Below are 19,756 nucleotides of genomic sequence, written 5' to 3'. Positions count from 1 at the left end.
GCTTAAAAATTTCTCAACTTCCCCTTTAAAATCAGCGTACAGCTGTGGTATGGGAAAGCGGTGCACTCTTGACAGGACCAAACATAAACAATCATCCGTGTTATTATCAGCCTGTCAGAGGTTAAACATTATGTCAGCGGCTTCATGTCTTTCGTTGTTTTTCTGGAAGAGACGTGACATTTGGTGTGCATCTGATGGTCTCTGAGAAAGACCATCAAAAGAAGCCATGACAAATGTGTTACAAATTACCTTTTGCAAGGCTTTTCTTAAATGATTGCTTTGGATAACTAGACATGGGCCAGTTCCAGACAAGAAACAGGTTTTCTTGGAAACAGACAAGAAATTCCACAATGGCAGGGTATCTGATTTGTTACTATATTTTCTTATTTTGCCTCGGAGTAATTCATAAAGGCAGGCTTCTGATGCTCAATGTCCTTGTTTCAACAGAAATATAGTAGTTCATTTTGTTGAGATTTTTCCCTGAGGTCACACAAATACACAGCCGCATTAATAAACCTCAATGAAGCATAAACAAAAATCTAAAATAACTGCATGAAATTAAATCATTAAAGCAACTATTGTAGAGCTGACAATTTTACAAGATAGATGTTTGAAAAATAAGGAGGCAAAAACAAAACTTATTTATTGATGTGAACCAAACATACACTGAATTGTCATTGTAATGTGTTTCAAAGGAACACATTACATCGTGTTCACATTGTGAACACATTACAGGTACTTGATATAAGCAAAGACTTCATGTACTAAATTCTGAGCTTTATGACAGCGGACATTTTGACCAAAACCACATGAAACATGGCGCCACGGGGGGCTGAGTCCTTAGCAGCAGGGTTCGAATGCGACCCGCGGCGCTGTGCTGCACGTCATACCCTCTCTCCCCCCTTTCCTGCCTATCTCCGGCTGTATTATCTAATAAAGGCAAAAAGGCCAAAAAATTATCTGCAAAACAAAACACGACGCAAAACTCAATGTTATTATTTGCTCAGAGAACTGTTTATTCACAGCAGTTTCTCTTAGTCGCTGTGGATTACATACTTACTGCACAAACAATATTTCAAGTCCTGTGCTCACCCTTGATGTGGTTTTGGACATGTGACGAGTTTTGGGAATTTCCCTTCTACAGCCTGACCTTTAAATTGTTGTCAAATGTTGAAATTCAATCATTTTGAAAACCAACATCGGCAGTTTGAGTCCGGATATCCCCACTGCAGTATCACAGTAAAACACATTCTTTCTCTCAGAAACGAAAGTTGAATTATTAGCAATAAAAGGCACCCTTGTGTTAATGTTAGCAAGAGATTAGATTCAACTTTTATGATTTGTTTGGCCTCACTGTTTGGCTTTCTGTTGTCATATTGCCTGTATTCTGCTTGCTATGTCTGTCAAAGCACTTAGTAAACTGTTTTTAAATGGTGTTATATAAATAAAGTTATTTTTTCTTATTAAGTTACACTTGGCTTTTACCAGCATCCCATATTTGCCACTTGTGGTCACAATGGCTGCTGTTCAGCAACAGTTTCATAGGTTCACTTTATGAAAGTTTCCTCTTTCTAGTGTTCTTTATGGTTCGACTCTTACAGCTAAAACTCGACTTATGCCAGGCACATTATGTCAGGCACACACACTCCACGAGAATCAAGACGATTTTGGGCCTTCTCAACCCCCCTCCCACCCCCGTCAGCAAAGCCCAGATTTTTTGATGGTTCTAAAGATTATCTTTCCAGATATTCCTGTGATGTCAGGTATGTGTAGTGTTTTATACATCACCCGATCGGCTCGGAAGTCCATCCTGGCCGCACCGATTTCAAATCGTAAATATTAATCAATATTTACGATCGGACATCCTGTTGTGTGACGGGTAACCCCGAGGACAGCTGATGACGCAGTCACGTGGGAAAGAACGATAGCCAATTGAGAACCAAGCTCATGTTGTTGTGTGGGCTCTCTCACCTTTTCAAAACAATTTCAGATTTGAAAAATCTTTTAGTGTGGGCCAGCCTTTAGTCATTTGTGGCCGTGTCTAGAAGGTAACCCGCAAATTGCGAAAACTTGCAAAATGTTGCAAAAGCTCTTACGAGACTCGCTGCCCGACGACCTATCCGAACCTCAACCATTCGAGGTCAATGTCTAACCTTAACCATCTTTCAAGAGTTCCGCAATTTGCGCGTTGTAGACACGACCGTCATTTTTTGCAGCATTAAAGTGACATTTTGGGAAATAACATTACACTTATTCACTCACTTCATTCATTATTCACTTTCTTGCTCAGTGTTTGATGAGATTATTGATACCACTCATAATTATTGGTAAAACTAAATATGAAGCTAAATCCATGGATCTTGTTAGCTTAGCATAAAGACTGTCTCCGTCCAATGGTGCTGGTACAGATTAAACAACATATAACATGTTAGTGAGCTTTAGAGGTGTTGGCAGGCAGACTTTTCTCCTTTGGACAGAGCCAGGCTAGCTCTTCATGCTAAGCTCAGCTAACTGACTGTGGCTTCATATTTGACAGACATAAGCAGGTGACTAACAGAAGGATATGATTAACTTCAAAAAATAACTTGCACCTCATTATTTACACTCGTCTCCCCTGAGTTTCCCTCTCTGTCTCCCTGGCACCGTATGAAGTCTCTCGCACCACATTCCTCTGCTAATAAAGACATACAGCTTCCACTTCTTCCTTTACTCGAAAAACACAACTTCAAAGGACAGATGAGAGCAATTTAGTCTTCTTGAAAAAATGAAATTCTTTGCTGATTATGTTTAAAATCTTTAATTTATTCCACTTATCATTCCAAAAATCAAGGATTGATGAACACAGGACTGATACACATTATGTTATCAATCCCAACATACTACAAAGAAAGAAAACTGTACAAATGTTTGAATGTAAGAAGAAAACCTTTCATACTAGTTATTTATAGATAAATAAAAAAGGGACAAATCAAAGTAACACTTTTTTTTTTTTTTTTTTTTTACAGTTGGTTTGTCCGACAGCCTCATAGTCATGTGTGTGATGATGCTCTTCATTCCATGGGCTGCTCCTGCTTCTCTTTGAACTCATTAACTCTTGCCTGGAACAAAAACAAAAGAAAACAGTCAGGATTGGAGTTGAGACAGCGAGGGGAGCGGCGTTCCTTTCACTATGGGACTAAAATATCCAGAGCCAAGCAGACAACTCAGGGTCTGTTCTTGTATCCCACACGGAAATATTATTATTCCATGTGTATTTGCTTCTGGCTTGCCCTCCTCTGTAGAGAGGTCAGAGCACCGAGTCAGCTTCCGAACCGAAGCCCTTTGGAGGGCAGAGACATTGAAACCTTCAGCGGCTGACACAGGAGGCTCCCTGCTCAGTACACAAGCCTTGGCCAAATTTTGGTTTGGTACTCAAATTAATCAATATCGAACCACTGCCGGTCAGTAAGAGGCTGGTGATGGACTCACAAGCTTACCTGAAAGGTGTTGAGAACGTGTTGAGCAACATCGCTGAGCTCATTCAGGCCCCTCCGCAGCGGCTCTGTGGCCGGAATCCCTCCTGAAACAGACAGTAGATACCTCTGAAGAAAACCACCAGCATTATTAGTGATTAACAAAAACAACGACAAATGATGCACGCACTTCGTGGGTCAATCGTCTCTACAGGATTCAGCCAACGATAGTTTGAGGGACCATTTCACAAAATTTGCAACTGGCAAGCTGCAATTTACAGCATGGGATCATAGACCGTACATAAGAAGTGGATGTAGTCACCGTGTCGTCACCCATTGGTTTGTGGACTCCCGTTTTGAAACCTCGAGGTCGGCATTTTGGCCGTCGCCATCTTGTTTTTTTTTTTACATGAGAGGGTGGAGCTAAGCACAACCGCACACTGAATAAGACATTTAGGTGACCAAAAAGGTTATAATTAACTTTTATGATCTAAAAACACACTGTGAAAGGGTTAAAGTTGTAAAACAAAAACACGGACAACTTCCAGACCAGACAACACCAGGATAGCGACCAATCCCAAGGTAGCCACACCCTAAAGCATCCCCTGCTTTATGGTCTATTTGACTCTAAATGGGACCATAATTTACTAAATGAACATCATGCTGTATTGAAGAAGACTTGAAACTAGTGATTGAGAACATAAACTCATGTTTACAATGTTTACTGAGGTAATAAATCAAGTGAGAAGTAGGCTCATTTTCTCATAGACTTCTATACAATCAAGACTTCTTTTTGCAACCAGAGGAGTCGCCCCCTGCTGGCTATTAGAAAGAATGCAAGTTTAAGGCACTTCAGCATTGGCTTCACTTTTCAGACCCGTAGTGGCCCACTGCATTGAATCACTTTCTCTCTTACTCACTACTTAAAACAAATTAAATATTTAATCAATGTCAAATTAATCTACAATTTGCACCGTTTTAAACTCTGCGGCTCACATTACCGCAGTTTCACAAGCGTGTCGGAGAACTACGGTGGCCTTCAGGTAAAGTAAAAACGTGAAAGGCTCTCTCTAGAGCCCGTGTTTGGTTTGTCCGTTCTGGGCTACTGTAGAAGCATGGAGGAGCAACATGGCGGACTCCGTGAAGAGGACCAGCTCCCTATGTAGATATATGAAGGGCTCATTCTAAGGTAACGAAAACACAACGATTGTTAGTTTCGGGTGATGAAACACAAATGAAAACATAGTTTTGAATATTATATTCGATTTCTGCTAATGGATCCCCTGTTCCTTAAACAGGAGGCCCAGTCCGATCAAGCACTCAACCCAAGTCAAATAACAGTCAAGTATCAAAGTACAAGCCAATATAAAAAAATATTCAGAAATTCAGATATGCGAGAAAGTCTTTCACGGCATAATCAATTTATCAAAGCAATGAAACAACAATTCTGTTCACTCCACTGGAGATAAAATAGGAAAGCAAATGCTGCAGCAGCTGATGATAGAGCAAGTCAACAGGAAATGAAAAAATGTAGTGCACTGCAGCACACATGTGCAAAACGTTACTTGTTTTTTCAGGCTCTTATCTTTACAAATGGAATGCTTTTGCTTTATTAGGTGTTGATTACCTTTCCCGGGAAGCATCACCTTAACGTGGTGGAGAGGTTTGTGTGACCCTATGACCCTGAGGGCTGTGTTGTGACCCTGGTAGGGTCTCCCATGGCAAATTGGTCTCAGGTGAGGGGCCAGACTAAGAATGGTTCACAAGACCCCTATGAATAAACGAGGCAGAGGAGGAGTTACCCGGCCTGGAGGAAGCACTCACAAATCCCCGGTTGAGTGCCGCTACGTTGGAGTTTATCCCGGTGGATGGGAGGGTCGCTTCCCCACGCCTTCGGGTTAAGGGGGGGAAAACTCTGACTGTTGTCTGTGCGTATGCACCGAACAGCAGTTCGGAGTATTCGGCCTTCTTGGAGACCCTGAATGGAGTCCTGTATGGGGCTCCAGTAGGGGACTCCATAGTTCTTCAAGGGAGACTTCAACAAGCAGGTGGTTCCCCTGTTCAAAAAGGGGGACCAGAGAGTGTGTGCCAATAACAGGGGTATCACACTATTCAGCCTCCCTGGTAGAGTCTACTCCAAGGTGATGGAAAAGAGGGTTCGGCCGATAGTCGAACCTCTGATCGAAGAGGAGCAATGCGGATTCCGTCCTGGCCGTGGAACAACGCGCCATCTCTCTACTCTCACCTATGGTCATGAGGGCTGGGTCATGACCGAAAGAACTAGATCGCGGGTACAAGCGCCCAAAATGTGTTTTTTTTCAGGAGGGTGGCTGGCGTCTTCCTTAGAGATAGGGTGAGAAGCTCAGTCATCCGTGAGGGACTCGGAGTAGAGCCGCTACTCCTTTGCGTTGAAAGGAACCAGCTGAGGTGATTCGGGCATCTGGTAAGGATGCCCCCTGGGCGCCTCCCTAGGGAGGTGTTCCAGGCACGACCAGCTGGGACGAGGCCATGGGGAAGACCCAGGACTAGGTGGAGAGATTATATCTCCACACTGGCCTGGGAACGCATCGAGATTCCCCAGTCAGAGCTGATTAATGTGGCCCGGGAAAGGGAAGTTTGGGGTCCCCTGCTTGAGCTGTTGCTCCCCGCGACCCCAACCCGGATAAGCGGTTGAAGATGAGTGAGTGAGGTGTTGATTAAACTAAGAGATTTTTAAATGTCACTCTATGCTTGAGTATATCTTGTGGTCATCTATTTGATACTGACAACAAATGAATGAAAAGAGCTGTTCGTAGCAGTCTTGGGCCTCTTGTCCCGATTGTCATGGAGTCCACCCACCCATATCATTGTGGTCATGGTGGGGAGCAATAATGAAAGAAAGAAATATAGAAATATCTGCTAGCTGCATATGTGAAAGTGCAGTGGAAACTAGGGTTTTTCCTCATGCCTGAAAGGTAATTGTGTCTCGCTGTGCCATGGAGAAAAAAGATCCTCCAGGCATGCTGAAACATAGCTCAACAACAAAAACAAGTTGTTTTTTTCAGGCTTGCAGAGTCCTTTCATGTGATGGGGCTGCTGTTAACTGTAGGCACTTTGTGCAAAGCAGATGTCAGAAGGTTATCGTTTTCTGTGGACAGGAACAAGCGAGGGTGTATGTGCATGCATGTCAGTTAGTTAAAATCAGCCGCTGGCCTTTCTTCTTCGGCTGAGTGGACAAAGTGAATGCACCAGACTCCAATCAGCGTGTTTACTCTGCAACACAGCCCGAAAACGTTTCCTCTCTGGCCGTCCTGCACATGTGTTGACACATATTCTAAAAAGAAGAAAAAGAAGATGAAGTGGCGATGTTTTAAAGGGCGTCTCTCACCTCGTGTCTGGATGCGAAAGTTGATCTTGCTCTCAGACGGATGGGTGATGGTGTAGCCACAAAAATCCACATCCACGCTGACGGGAAACAGGAAAAAGCAAAAGCAATGTTAATGTTTTGCTTAAAATGGGTGGAGGTGTGTTAGTGTTATTACAGTTTTTTTCCACTATCATCCCAGCTGCCCTGAACTTACTGAGAACTAAGAACACTGGGAACAGAGTGGAACCACACTGAAGAGTTCCTTTGTGATATTATTATTATTATTGTCAAATTGTCAGAATGACCTCTAGGAATTATGAGGAAAAAAACAGGCCCCTTCAGCAGGAGACAAATCACAAATGACATAAATTAACCATCAGTCATACTCTTTGTTCTTCAAACGTACCACATGGAAGCAGAGGGGGTAAATATTTTTACATACGAAAAGGTCAAATCTGTGACCCCGACATGCTGAGTTTAATGCAGCAGGTTGTAAAAACAAAAAACAAAAAAACACTTACGTCTTCATGATCATATATCTGAGGGAATTGCCTAGTGTATGATCTTCATCATGCAGAACAAATGTCACACAGCCCTCATCAGCCCCATCAGCCTGGACCTAAAACAACAAAAAAGAAGTAATTATTAAAACATAATAACACATCCAACTCGAAACAGAAATAAATACCTCATTCAGTCTTGTGAAGGGCTCATTGCATGGGTGGAAAAAAGTACAAAATGCAAGTCTCCCTCAAAAATAATCCAAGGCACACTGTAGTGTTTGAACAAAGTTTAAATGCCTTTATTTTACATGGCAATAATTGTTTAAAATTACCCTTTTAAATGTCCATTTTAAACAATTAAATTGTCATGCAAGATAAAGGCATTTTAATTTTGTTCAAACACTACAGTGTGCCTTGGATTATTTTTGATGGAGACTTGCATTTTGCACTTTTTTCCACCCATGCAAGACAGAATGAGCCCAATACACCTGAAGGATCTGAAGAGCACCTGCATGTGATTACCACAGAGACCCAGCAGCGCTTCTACTCCATTGTCTTCAGAAATAAATACCTCCTTAGAGATAATTGAGTTTGGAGAATCAATCACATTGAGAGGGAGCTATTATGCATTGCATCCAATACTTATCATAATGATGCACATTGGTAAGCATGAGTTGAACATATTGAAGAGCATGTTGATATTGATCAATACTGCCCCCGAGTGGAGACACTCTGAGTCAGCTATGGACTGAGAAGCAAATGTAAAGCAGCTAAATTGATTTACGTTTCGGTTAGCTTAGCTTTACATAATGCTACTCATGATATCAGTCCACAACCAAGGCTGCATTAAAGAGAGCAGCGTTTAACCTAGTTAAACGAGGTGTAACAACACTGTTAGCTACTGTAGCTACTGTTACCCACGTGGGGCGTTTACAGGTGTTATCTTTAGCTTCTTTAGTTGAGTATTTTCTCACAAACAGAGTTTAATAATGGCAGAGAAATATAGCTGTATACAATCTCAAATATTATAAGGCATTATTGCTTTTTTTACCATCTCCAGCACGGGTTTCTTTTCTCCTTCTGCAGCCATGCTTCACATCCCCACTCTGTACGTCAACACAGAGACGGTGGGGTTTCAGCCCTCACTGTTGTCTGATAGGCAAGGGGTAGGCAAAGCAGCCTTATTTGTATAGCACATTTCAGCAACAGGGCAAAGTGCTTTACATAAACATTCAAGAACATTGCGACAAAGTGCAAAAGACCATTAAGACATAATTAAAACAGTTATAAAAACAATGAAGATTAGAAAATAAAAACAAGCTAAAAATAAAAGCTAGGATAGAAGCTAAAATAGAATATAACACACAAGAGTAAAAGCTCTAGTGCAGTATAAGATCATTATCTGGTTTAATAAAAGGCAGCAGCAAACAGGAAAGTTTTAAGCTTTGATTTAAAAGAACTCAGAGTTGGAGTTGGTCCTGCAGGTTTCTGGGAGCTTGTTCCAGATATTTGGTGCATAAAAACTGAATGCTGCTTCTGCATGTTTAGTTCTGACTCTGGGGACACTAAGCAGACCTGATCCAGATGACCTGAGAGGTCTGGATGGTTCATAACATAGCAGAAGATCAGAAATGTATTTGGGCCCTAAACCATTTAGTGCTTTGTAAACCAGCAGGAGTAGTTTGAAATCAATTCTCTGAGAGACAGGCAGCCAGTGTAGAGACCTCAGAACTGGACTGATATGATCCACTTTCTTGGTCTTAGTGAGGACTCTAGCAGCAGCGTTCTGAATCAGCTGCAGCTGTCTGATCCATTCTTCAGGAAGACCAGGATAGGGGTAGGCAAAGGGCTTTGTCCCACAAAAAAAGGTGTTTGTTTTGTCTATTGTGCAATACATTTAACAGAAACAAACACATGCAGTATGTGTGATTATAGAAGTAAACATTTATCAAATATTCAGAAAAATAATATCAAAAGAATGTGAAGAGATGCGCATTTTTCTAGTGACTATACCTGACTTTTTTTAAAGTTTGGATATGTCAGTAGGCTACAACTTGGAATATTGTGTGAAAGAGATTCTTCTAGGTAGTCCACAAGTTGGAGATTTGCCTTTGCTAAAGTTAAACAAAATAACTACTGGTTTCAGAAAGCTGCCATCTGAAAAAACACAGAAAGTATTTCTATGATGCAGATTAAGATAAGATAAGATAAGATAAGATAAGATAAGATATTCCTTTATTAGTCCCGCAGTGGGGAAATTTGCAGTGTACAGCAGCAAAGGGGATAGTGCAAAAAACAAGATGCATCAGCTTAACAAAATATGAACCATTTAAATAGAAGGAAGTATAAAAATAGGAGCAGTCTATACAGTATTGACAATAAACAGACTTGCACAAGTTGAAATGATATTGCACAGTGAGAATGAATGAATGAATGAATGAAATTCCACCTGAAAATATCAGGTTATTGTAATTTTTTTTGGTGTGTAAGTGGTCTACAGGGATCACAGCATCTTTCAATATTTGGATAATTAATAAAAAAAGATCTGCTTTGTATCTTTGAAGGAGCTGAAAGAGGAAAACTTCTTTACAACTGATCACCTGATGTACTGCAAATTGTGTCCTGTACAGCTTTGTAGTCTGTGCTTTTTATTGTGTCTTGTATACATGTAGTGTATGAAGTAGTGATATAATGTTTTGACTTATTTTATTAAGAAACCATCCCTGCACTGTTATGTAGAATAACAATAGATTGATTTATCCATCGCAGCATTGGTGAAGTTGCCTGTAAGACTTAGACGAGGGCTCTAAATACTAAGCAACACCCCCGAACTGTCGCCATAACGTGACGTACGTATGAAACGTGTGACGACACATTGCGTGACAGGAAGTTACAAAAAAATGTAGTTCTTAAAACGAAGCGATACAATTAGGTACGTGGCCTAAGGCATGTGGTAAGAACTACATTAACCACATAGCATAGGAATGAACTGGTTTTCCGGTCTGGAGGTCTGCAAAGCAAAGCAGAAGTCACTGGAAAGGGATTAGCTAGCTTGCTAGCAGACGAAAGCTCTTTAGATGTTGGGATTTGCGCTAAATTGGCTACTTTGAACAGCGCTGACAAACCGAGGTTTTTGATTTATTATTATTGTATTTTTCACTGTTAATTGCTAGAAAAAGCTTGTTGGTATTGCGACAGACAGATAACATTACCTAACACACGTCATGTACTTCTGTCAACAACATTATCAGCTAGCTAGCCTGTTGTTTATCTGGCTTTCGCTTTCATTTCTCATGACAACTGGATCTTGTAGTTAATAACACTAGTTATCTCAGTTAGGCTAACATTACTGACGTGTGTTACACATATTCATACACATAATGTCCTCTCCTTTCTTTCTGTAACGTTCATCCTCTCTATCCGTCTCTAGCTCTGTCAGTAACATCTCACTGGTCTTATTCGTGTCTCTAGCTCTGTCAGTAACATCTTACTGGTCTTATTCGTGTCTCTAGCTCTGTCAGTAACATCCTTATCTTATTCTTGTCTCTAGCTCTGTCAGTAACATCCCACTGGTCTTATTCTTGTGTTTTCAGCTAGTAATAGAGCCCAAACCCCCAGCTGTTGCCATGGCAATCCTGTTTGCTGTGGTGGCTCGTGGAACCACCATCCTGGCAAAGCATGCATGGTGTGGTGGCAACTTCCTGGAGGTGACTGAACAGATTTTAGCCAAAATACCATCAGAGAACAACAAATTGACCTACAGCCACGGCAGGTAAGATTCACTCTCACACACACACACACACACACACACACACACACACACACACACACACACACACACACACACACACACACACACACACACACACACACACACACACACACACACACACACACACACTGCATGCTTTTATCTTTGTGAGGACACTCATTGACATAATGCATTCCCTAGCCCCTTACCCTAATCTTAACTATCACAAGTAAATGCCTGACCCCAACCCTTACCCTTACTCTAATCTACTGTAAACATAATTCTAACCTGAACCTTATAACCAAGTCTGAACCCTCAAACAAGCCTTTGGAGGTCTCTGTAGGTGAGGATCGGCCCAAATGTCGTCACTTTCCAAAAATGTCCTCACTGTGAAAGTCTAAAACTCAAATTGGTCCTCACAAAGATAGCTGTACAAGTACACACACACACACACCTTACACCTCCATCTCACAGCAGTCACCCACCCACTCCTATGCTGTGGCTACATGGGTCTGTATGTCTTTCCCAGTTTAGGAAAGTTCAGATCCTTCTAGTATGTACAAGTGGTCATGTGATCAGATAATTATGACAGAAAGTGCACCATGGGTAAAAACAGTAGCAAACATACCTAGAGCTAGCTGTATGAAATGCCTCTCATCTGATGTACAAGTTATGAAGGCAGCCCTTCCCCCATTAGTTCTCAGTGCTTTCCTCAGGCAAGTGTCAACAATTGTCATCTATGTTTACGCACTTAAAAACAGGCTTTACCTGTCATCAGGAAAAGGAAGGAATATGTATTTAGCGTCTAAGATGTGTTGGAGCGATACTTCTAAACTACCAGTTAAAATGCAGTTTGGTCAGTTTTTCCCACTGTCCTCTACAAAATGATGTTACATTAATTTGAACAATGCACTATTGTAAAAGACGATCAGCAATGTAGAACTAATTTACTTGCAAATCACAACTTTAACAGACACTTGGGTGTTTATTGTTGCCAATAGGAGTTGATATGATGAACTCCTCTGAGTCCGACATTATTCTCCATCACTCAGGGTCTTTTTCACACACTTGTGAAACCTTGAAGAAGAGCTTTTGTGGACAAGTAATTAAGTTTTTCAAGCAGAAATACAGCTGTTTCAACAGACTATTGAATAATCTGATTATTGCCCTATACTGTATATAAACACGCTACTTCAACATGAGAAGCCAGTAATTATCCTTTGGGTGGTAATGCCTACAAGATTAATGTGATTTCTTACATTATTAATGATGTAATGATTTGTTTGCTCAGTGTGGACTGTCATATATTAGCACACGAGCTGTAGAGATCACTTAAAGCTGGTATCACATGCCACAAGTTAATGTTTCCTTAGGCTTTTTACAGTGAATGTAGTATACTGTATTGAACTTTGTACTGTCAACTGTATATCTGTAATGTTGACAATTTGTCTTTTTTTCTTTTTCAGCTATCTCTTTCATTACATCTGCCATGATAGAATCATATACCTGTGTATCACCGATGATGTAAGTATAAAATTGTGTATTTGTTTGTTTAGGGGTCAGTGGGAAGTTGAGTGATATATATTTAAAGTCCCTTGAAATGCACTTTATGTGAATAGCTGAATATAAGGAAGAGTTCAGAAGTAAAGTTGAATAACGCAGCAGCCACTTTGAGAAACAGAAATAACGTTATTGCACCCAAATACATCTCCAACCCACGTTTGTGAAGTAATTTATTGAGCCTATTACAACAGGAAGCAGAAAAATCCACTCAGAGACACAAGGTAACAATATATTAATTTCAGTGTTCTTACAATAATAACTCTTATATTTAACTTTTGTTTTTTACTAAAGGACTTTGAGAGGTCGCGCGCATTCAGCTTCCTCAGTGAAGTCAAGAAGCGCTTCCAGACAACATACGGGTCGCGAGCTCAAACAGCCCTGCCTTACGCCATGAACAGCGAGTTCTCCTCAACATTGGCAGCTCAGATGGTGAGTATAACGAGAGCCTGAGCATATTCAGCAACATTCTCATGTGAGGGCCTCGTGACTGCTGTTTACTTCTGTAGTCATACTGATACTGCTGTAGTAATCACTTAGATCAACTTTCCATTTTGTCCTTTACCTTTCTCTTTGTAGAAACACCACTCGGACCCACGGGGATCAGATCGTGTCACTGAGACTCAGATGCAAGTGGATGACCTGAAAGGCATTATGGTCCGCAACATAGGTGAGCTCCTCATGAGTGATCCCCATGGCACAATAACCCTGAAAAGACCTCTTTTTATGCCTCTGTGCCGGCAACAGCAGGGGCCAGAGGTATTATGTTTTCAGGTTGTCCCGAAACAAACGGACACTTGGAGTACGCAAAGATAAACTGATTGGATTGTAGTGGTCAAAGGTCACTGTGACCTCTTAGCCATGACTCAAGAATTCATATGCTGATTATGACAGTTTCACACAAACGCCTAACAGGATAAATGATGAAGTGATGACATTTTGGACAGACGTGGATGTAAACTGCAATTTGACTGGTTGGCGAAGTCATACAACTGCGAGGCGGTAATTCTAGTTTATATGTGGCTATAGAGTGCTGCAGGAATGAGTCCTAAAACCTGGAAGATAGTTTACTGGAAGTTAATGGGTTTTTTAAATGGGTTTTTTGTTAGATGCCTGAAATAAGGTCTGTGGTTAACACAAGCTGAAGAGATTTTAATGTTTTGTTGCTAACAAGTGGTTAAATGAGACTACTAAACGTCGCCACGCCGACTTGTCCGCCTTTACAGCCTCGTTGTGTGTACTCATGCTCATGCGACCGTGGTGTAGTTTGTTTAGGGGGCGATGCTAACTTCCTACTTGGCCTACAAAAATACGTCATCCCTGGAGCACTCTATGGGATAATAAGACGAAAGTATTATTTCTCTGTGGGGTCCTTTCCATAATGTTGTCAGACACTTATAATAACAATCTGAACCTGTCAATGGCAAAAACAAGCACTTTTAGTGGACGTAAACTGAGGTTACCAGGTTGCCCCAAATGATTACATTACAGCTCGTTTAGCGACTGGTGGCTGCAGCGTACTCCCTCAATATTGGACCAATTTTTCAGAAATTGCTGTCCCCATTAGTCACTTAGGACGCTTTCACAAGCCAACATTTAGTCTGCTTTAATCAAACTCTGGTGCAGTTCGTTTGGGTGGTTGTGAACGCAGTAATCAAACTCTGGTGCAGACTAAAACAACCAACCAAAAAGACCGCTTGCGTGAGGTGGTCTCGGACCATTTCCAAGCGAACCATAAATGCACGCTGCCTGTGCGGGCAGTTGTTAAGATGGACACAGGTAAACAACAGGTTAACATGAGTGGGAGAGGATTGACTTGGACTTCTGCAGAAGTTCAATGTTTACTTGACATCTGGGCCGAAGAGAACCTACAGAAATGCTAAATAAAGTCCACAAAAACAGTGTCATTTATAAAGTCATAAACTGGAGGAGAAGGGATTTGTGCACAGTAGATCAGTGCCAAGTCAAAGGGAAAAAACCTCGACAGCATTGAAGTCCGCGATTCTCTGCATTGAAGTGGCAGCTCTCGCGAGTAAAAAGATAATTTCACTCCTCCGTACAGGCTAATTATTTTTTGAATTTGGTCCACTTTGTTTTGTGCACTGTAAAACCGAACCAGACTAAATAGAAAACAAACTCCAAGTATCAATCTTATCTCTGATTCGGACTAGCCAAACGGACTAGGCTTATGAAAGCGCCCGTAGACACAAAAACATGGGAAAATAGGGTCATCCAGTTGCATCAGTGACCGCTACGTTATGCTGTGCCAATGAAGCACTGGTATTTGTTGACCTTGATGCCCAAAGCAAATGTTCTGGCAATCAAATTCTGAAATAGTCTCAAATGTCAGTCAGATTTCACCAACCATCTTATATGAATCTCTTCACACTGGACCTTTTATGTCTCCCAAGTTAACTCTGCCTCTCTTTGTGTCTTTTTACAGACTTGGTAGCTCAGAGAGGAGAGAAGCTGGAGTTGCTGATTGACAAGACAGAAAATCTGGTTGATTCAGTGAGTCTATCATCCTACTCATTTTCATGATGCATGATATTTGGCAGTGTACAAGTTTATCTTTTCACAGTAATCTAGCACGCTACTTATACACAAATGTTGTCACTGATGTCACGTTCTCTCTCTACTCCATTTAGTCGGTCACATTTAAGACCACAAGTCGTAACCTGGCACGAGCCATGTGTATGAAGAACCTCAAGCTGACTATTGTCATTGTGCTGGTGTGCCTGGTGAGTATGGACAGGAATGGTAACTAGTGAGATGTTGGTTATTAGTGGGACAGTGTAATGGTTCTTTAGCCAATTTGGTGGATTATTACTTATGATATTAAATTTTTTTTTTTTTCCATTAAAGCTGAACTTGGTAACTTTGAGTAAATATGATGAAAAAAGTTATTTTTGTAAAACAGTCACTATATCCTGACAGTAGTGCATGAGACAGATAGTCTGTGGTTTTGGCTCAACTGTTTTCAACATGGAGCCGGGTCACAAACTTTGAAAACATTTTAACAATAGGTATTTCCGTAACAGAGTATTGATTCATATTTGATCAGCGCCGCCTAGTTTGACAGTTTGATCGGAGTTCACGAGTGGTTGACAGCTGCTCAGAGACAGCAAGGCTCCAGCTCAGCTCTGATTGGTTGTTTTTGTTCGGGTACGGTAGAAACTTGCAAATGCCATTAGGACCACTAGGGGGAGGCAGAGGGACATGATATTTTTCACAGATTATCTGTCTCATGCACTATTGTCAGGATATAGTAACAGTTTTATAACTAGAATGGCACTCGGAGAGTGCAGACCTCCGCCCCCCTCTCCGTTCAACTTGCGCCATCATCCACGTGTATTTTTGTTTATGTTGAGATCAGCTGTACGTAGCGGAGCATCGTAAAACACTTCATTCAAATTGGACAGAAACAAAATAAAACTCACCCCATCCGTCGTCGTTACTCTTTCCAACAATCATCAAGTGTCCTTTGGTCGAACTCAACTGTAATCTCACAGAGTTTAATGTGAAAAAACGCCGAATCTACAGTCGTCCCCTTCCCGCCCCTCCCCGCTCTCTCTCGGTCTCTCTCTCTGAAGAAAGAAGGCGTGGTCATGCGTCATCAACGCGCCATCAGTTAAGCTGCGCATGTGTAATACCCTGTGGTTTTAAAGCTCAGGCTGATCGGAATTCTTAAAAGTGTTCCTGAATCCAGAAGGGACCCCTTCGAAAATGGCCATGCCAGTTTTTCCCCGCCAACATTTAGCGTAACTTCGTAGCGTTATTTAACCTCCTTCCTCCTTAGGTTTTTCTGGTTTCATATGATACCAGTATTTTCACTCTAGCTTTAAAACTGAGCCCGCTACAACCTAAAAATCGCAAGTTGCGTTAATGCGATAAAGAAGTAAAAAAACAAATTTGCGTTAACACGTTATTATCCCGTTAACTTTGACAGCCCTAAAAATAACTTTTTATCATATTTGCTCAAGGTTGCTAACTGCAGCTTTAACATGAAAAATGACCCTGATATCTTAGCTACTACAGCTTTAGTTTTCAGCTATGAAGAGGCTCAGCTGTCCTGTAAAACTGCCGTAATTTACTTCGCATCTTCACTGAAAACACATTGCAGCAATGATCTTTCCTAAGAGGGCTCCTCTACATTGTTTGACATTGACTGAAAGAATTCCTCCTGTGTGTTGCGACTGTATGGCTCACTGCGTGATTAATCAAACAGCGGTGCAGGAAGTAAACATTGCTTCTGTCCTGTTTCCAGGTGGTCATTTACATCATCGTTTCTGCTGCCTGCGGGGGCCTCAGCTGGCCCAGTTGTGTCAAATGAGTGGAGGATAGTGGGGATAAAAGAGAAGGAGATAAAGGAAGAGGGGGAGAAGCGCCTGTTCAACTCTGCCCTCCAGTGGACACAAAAGGACACACAACTTTCCTTCCTCTATTCCTCCAGCTTCAACATCCCCGGAAAGACACACATGACGCTGTTCCTCCTCCTGCCTCCTTCTTCTTCCCCCTCTTTGATCGCGTGCACATTGACTTGCCTTCTGGACAGGGAGTCCCACCTCATCATACCCACACTGATGGGCAGCAGCCATGTGGCCTAAAACTGATGTGGAACAATAATCTTGTCTTATACTAGTCTGGTCCATTCATCCTGTCTCATGCACTTAGTGGCCTGATGTATCAGTTTGTGATACTGTCCTGCACCTCTCTATGTATTTAATCCATTCAGACTGATACCGGAATGACCCACAAAGATAGCAGAGATTGCATTGTTATTGTCCTGCTTTTCCTTTGATGCCAACAGGGATTCATGAAACCTGCAAGTATAAATAAGTAGCATGTTGCAGATCCATCAAGAGGGGATTCCACAATACAGTGTCTGTTCCTCTGTTATATAACTGAAATTTTTCTTTGACAAAACCAATGACGATGTCTAATGAACCATGCTGGTGGCGTCTCATAAACACATATTTTCTGATTTCCTTCTTGTTTTATTGCCAAGCACAGTCGTATATTCTAAAATGGATGTTGTAAAATACCAGATATGATCATATAAATAAATATTGTAAATTTGATTAATATTACTGACTCAAGAGATGTAATGGTTCTTTTAAATCAAGCCTGATTTTTGAGGAAATCCTCAATATCCTTTCCCACCTCGGTAGGAGGTTTCCTTTCACCCTTTTAGGATGTTCAGTGTGCCCATATGTTCTTTCTGTTAACACAATGCACTTTTTACATTGTACATAGATTTGCTTCCTGGCATCATCATCATCATATGGTTTATAATCATGTAATATTTAATTATTGTACATCCAGATTTGAATTAATAAACGACCAAGAGGTTGATCTCTTCAGATGGGAAACAAAAGTTTTGATATTTGTGGCTTTTATTTTGGAAATCTGACCTAATTCCCTTGATATGAGCTGAATTGGTGATCATTAGCTAATTGATTAACTGCTAGTGACTTAACTGTTAGTTGCAAAGGGACGCCAACTCATCACATGGTGTCAAAGTTCAAGCAAACAACACTTGTTTGTCACTTCTTCGGGGCAATATGAGCTGTACGACCGGTTTGTAGTTTTGCATTGTGACATTTGTTTGTTCAGGGCGCTCTGAGAGCAAGGCCTATTCTAAGGAGGTTAGCATACGGGTCTTGTTGCCAGGGTATGACGCATGCGCAGTGTGACTGAAGCTGCAGTCGTGCGTTGCGACCAGACTTTACTGCGCATGCGTAGCACCCCTTTGATATGAAGTGTGACCTAGCCTCCTTTAATAGGCCTTGTCTGAGAGCGGGAAACTGACAGGTGAAAATAATGATGTATTAGGACCTCGTTAGTGCTCCCGTCTGTCCGGTGACAGGTAACGTTACAAGCCATAACTCTGCTATTTCTTTGTTTAACTATACGCTTTTTATTAACCTAACCTAGTGGACAAGTGGTAAGGCAGTTGATATGTTTCTCCAACATTACTTTGCTACTTCAGTTCTTAGTTAGCTTGAGTTAATTGAGGTACCATAAAGTTCAACCTCCGGTCAACAGAAATTAACGTTTGTTAGCTTGATAGCTAGCTAGCTAATTAGCTACATTATGCTAGCTAGCTACAAGGCCTATGAAAAGGAGGCTGGGACACGCGTCATATCTTTGGGGGTATAACGCATGCGCAATGTAACTGAAGCTGCGGTCGTGCGTTGTGATTGGCTCAATTTCGGCGAGGGCAGACAAGACTTTACTGCGCATGCGTTGTACCCTTAGATATGACGCGTTTCCCAGCCTCCTTCAATAGGCCTTGGCGGCTAATTGTCGGGTTTTTGTGTCAACCGCTGTTTTTCGACAGTTGAAAGTCATGTTTAAAACCTTATGTAACGGTTGTTCGCCATGTAAGCTTCATTTTAACATAATAATAATAATGCAGTATAGTAATTTTTACCAGTCTCTTCTGCACTATATTCACTTTTACCAGTCTCTTCTGCACTATATTCACTTTTACCAGTCTCTTCTGCACTATATTCACTTTTAACAGTCTCTTCTGCACTATACTCACTTTTACCAGTCTCTTCTGCACTATATTCACTTTTAACAGTCTCTTCTGCACTATACTCACTTTTACCAGTCTCTTCTGCACTATATTCACTTTTAACAGTCTCTTCTGCACTATATTCACTTTTAACAGTCTCTTCTGCACTATACTCACTTTTACCAGTCTCTTCTGCACTATATTCACTTTTAACAGTCTCTTCTGCACTATATTCACTTTTAACAGTCTCTTATGCACTATATTCACTTTTAACAGTCTCTTATGCACTATACTCACTTTTTTAATAGTTGTGTATCACAGCTGTTACCCTGTACTATATTCAGTTTTAACAGTTTTCTTCATCTCCTTGTATTTTTATATCTGGTATATTTTTTTGTACTTTGCACTGCTAACTTTTTTACTGCCTTCTTACTAACATGTTTTGCACTATGGACATGTGATGCTGGAAACTTGAATTTCCCTCGGGATTTATAAAGTTACTATCTATCTATCTATCTATCTATCCTATCTATCTATCTATCTAATACTAGCTTATTGCCTAATCTTTAAAGGTCTCAGTCGTTGTGTACGTTAGTCTACTGTGTTTTAAACCATTTATGG

At 41.1% G+C, this 19,756-nt stretch overlaps 3 protein-coding genes across 5 annotated transcripts in view; 2 read left to right on the top strand and 1 right to left on the bottom strand.

Moving 5' to 3' along the window:
• Nucleotides 1–2,781: 2,781 nt before the first annotated feature.
• polr1d (RNA polymerase I and III subunit D) lies at nt 2,782–8,499 on the bottom strand. Its single transcript, XM_074647973.1, has 5 exons — nt 8,353–8,499; nt 7,320–7,417; nt 6,820–6,896; nt 3,477–3,559; nt 2,782–3,098 (listed from the first exon to the last, which is right to left on the bottom strand). Exons 1-5 carry the CDS (start codon nt 8,389–8,391, stop codon nt 3,051–3,053), a joined length of 345 nt encoding a protein of 114 aa, XP_074504074.1. The 5' UTR covers nt 8,392–8,499; the 3' UTR covers nt 2,782–3,050.
• Nucleotides 8,500–10,279: 1,780 nt separating this feature from the next.
• On the top strand, nt 10,280–17,989 carry sybl1 (synaptobrevin-like 1). Its single transcript, XM_074647972.1, has 8 exons — nt 10,280–10,430; nt 10,895–11,073; nt 12,519–12,576; nt 12,907–13,044; nt 13,192–13,282; nt 15,056–15,123; nt 15,261–15,353; nt 16,880–17,989. Exons 2-8 carry the CDS (start codon nt 10,928–10,930, stop codon nt 16,943–16,945), a joined length of 660 nt encoding a protein of 219 aa, XP_074504073.1. The 5' UTR covers nt 10,280–10,430; nt 10,895–10,927; the 3' UTR covers nt 16,946–17,989.
• A 358-nt stretch (nt 17,990–18,347) lies between these two features.
• The window catches only part of mtus1a (microtubule associated tumor suppressor 1a), a 39,034-nt gene continuing 37,625 nt past the window's right edge, over nt 18,348–19,756 (top strand). Inside the window, exon 1 of one of the 3 annotated variants that reach the window (XM_074647966.1) lies at nt 18,348–18,481. The gene's annotated coding sequence lies outside the window, so the exon portion shown is untranslated. Of the gene's footprint in view, nt 18,560–19,756 lie in introns of all 3 variants that reach the window. The other 2 variants (XM_074647970.1, XM_074647968.1) reach the window with 2 other exon arrangements.

Source organism: Sebastes fasciatus, chromosome 10, assembly GCF_043250625.1.
Source record: "Sebastes fasciatus isolate fSebFas1 chromosome 10, fSebFas1.pri, whole genome shotgun sequence".
Classification (NCBI taxonomy): Eukaryota; Metazoa; Chordata; class Actinopteri; order Perciformes; family Sebastidae; genus Sebastes; species Sebastes fasciatus.
Note: the sequence above shows the minus strand (reverse complement) of the source record. Positions and strands in the feature narration are given on the sequence as shown.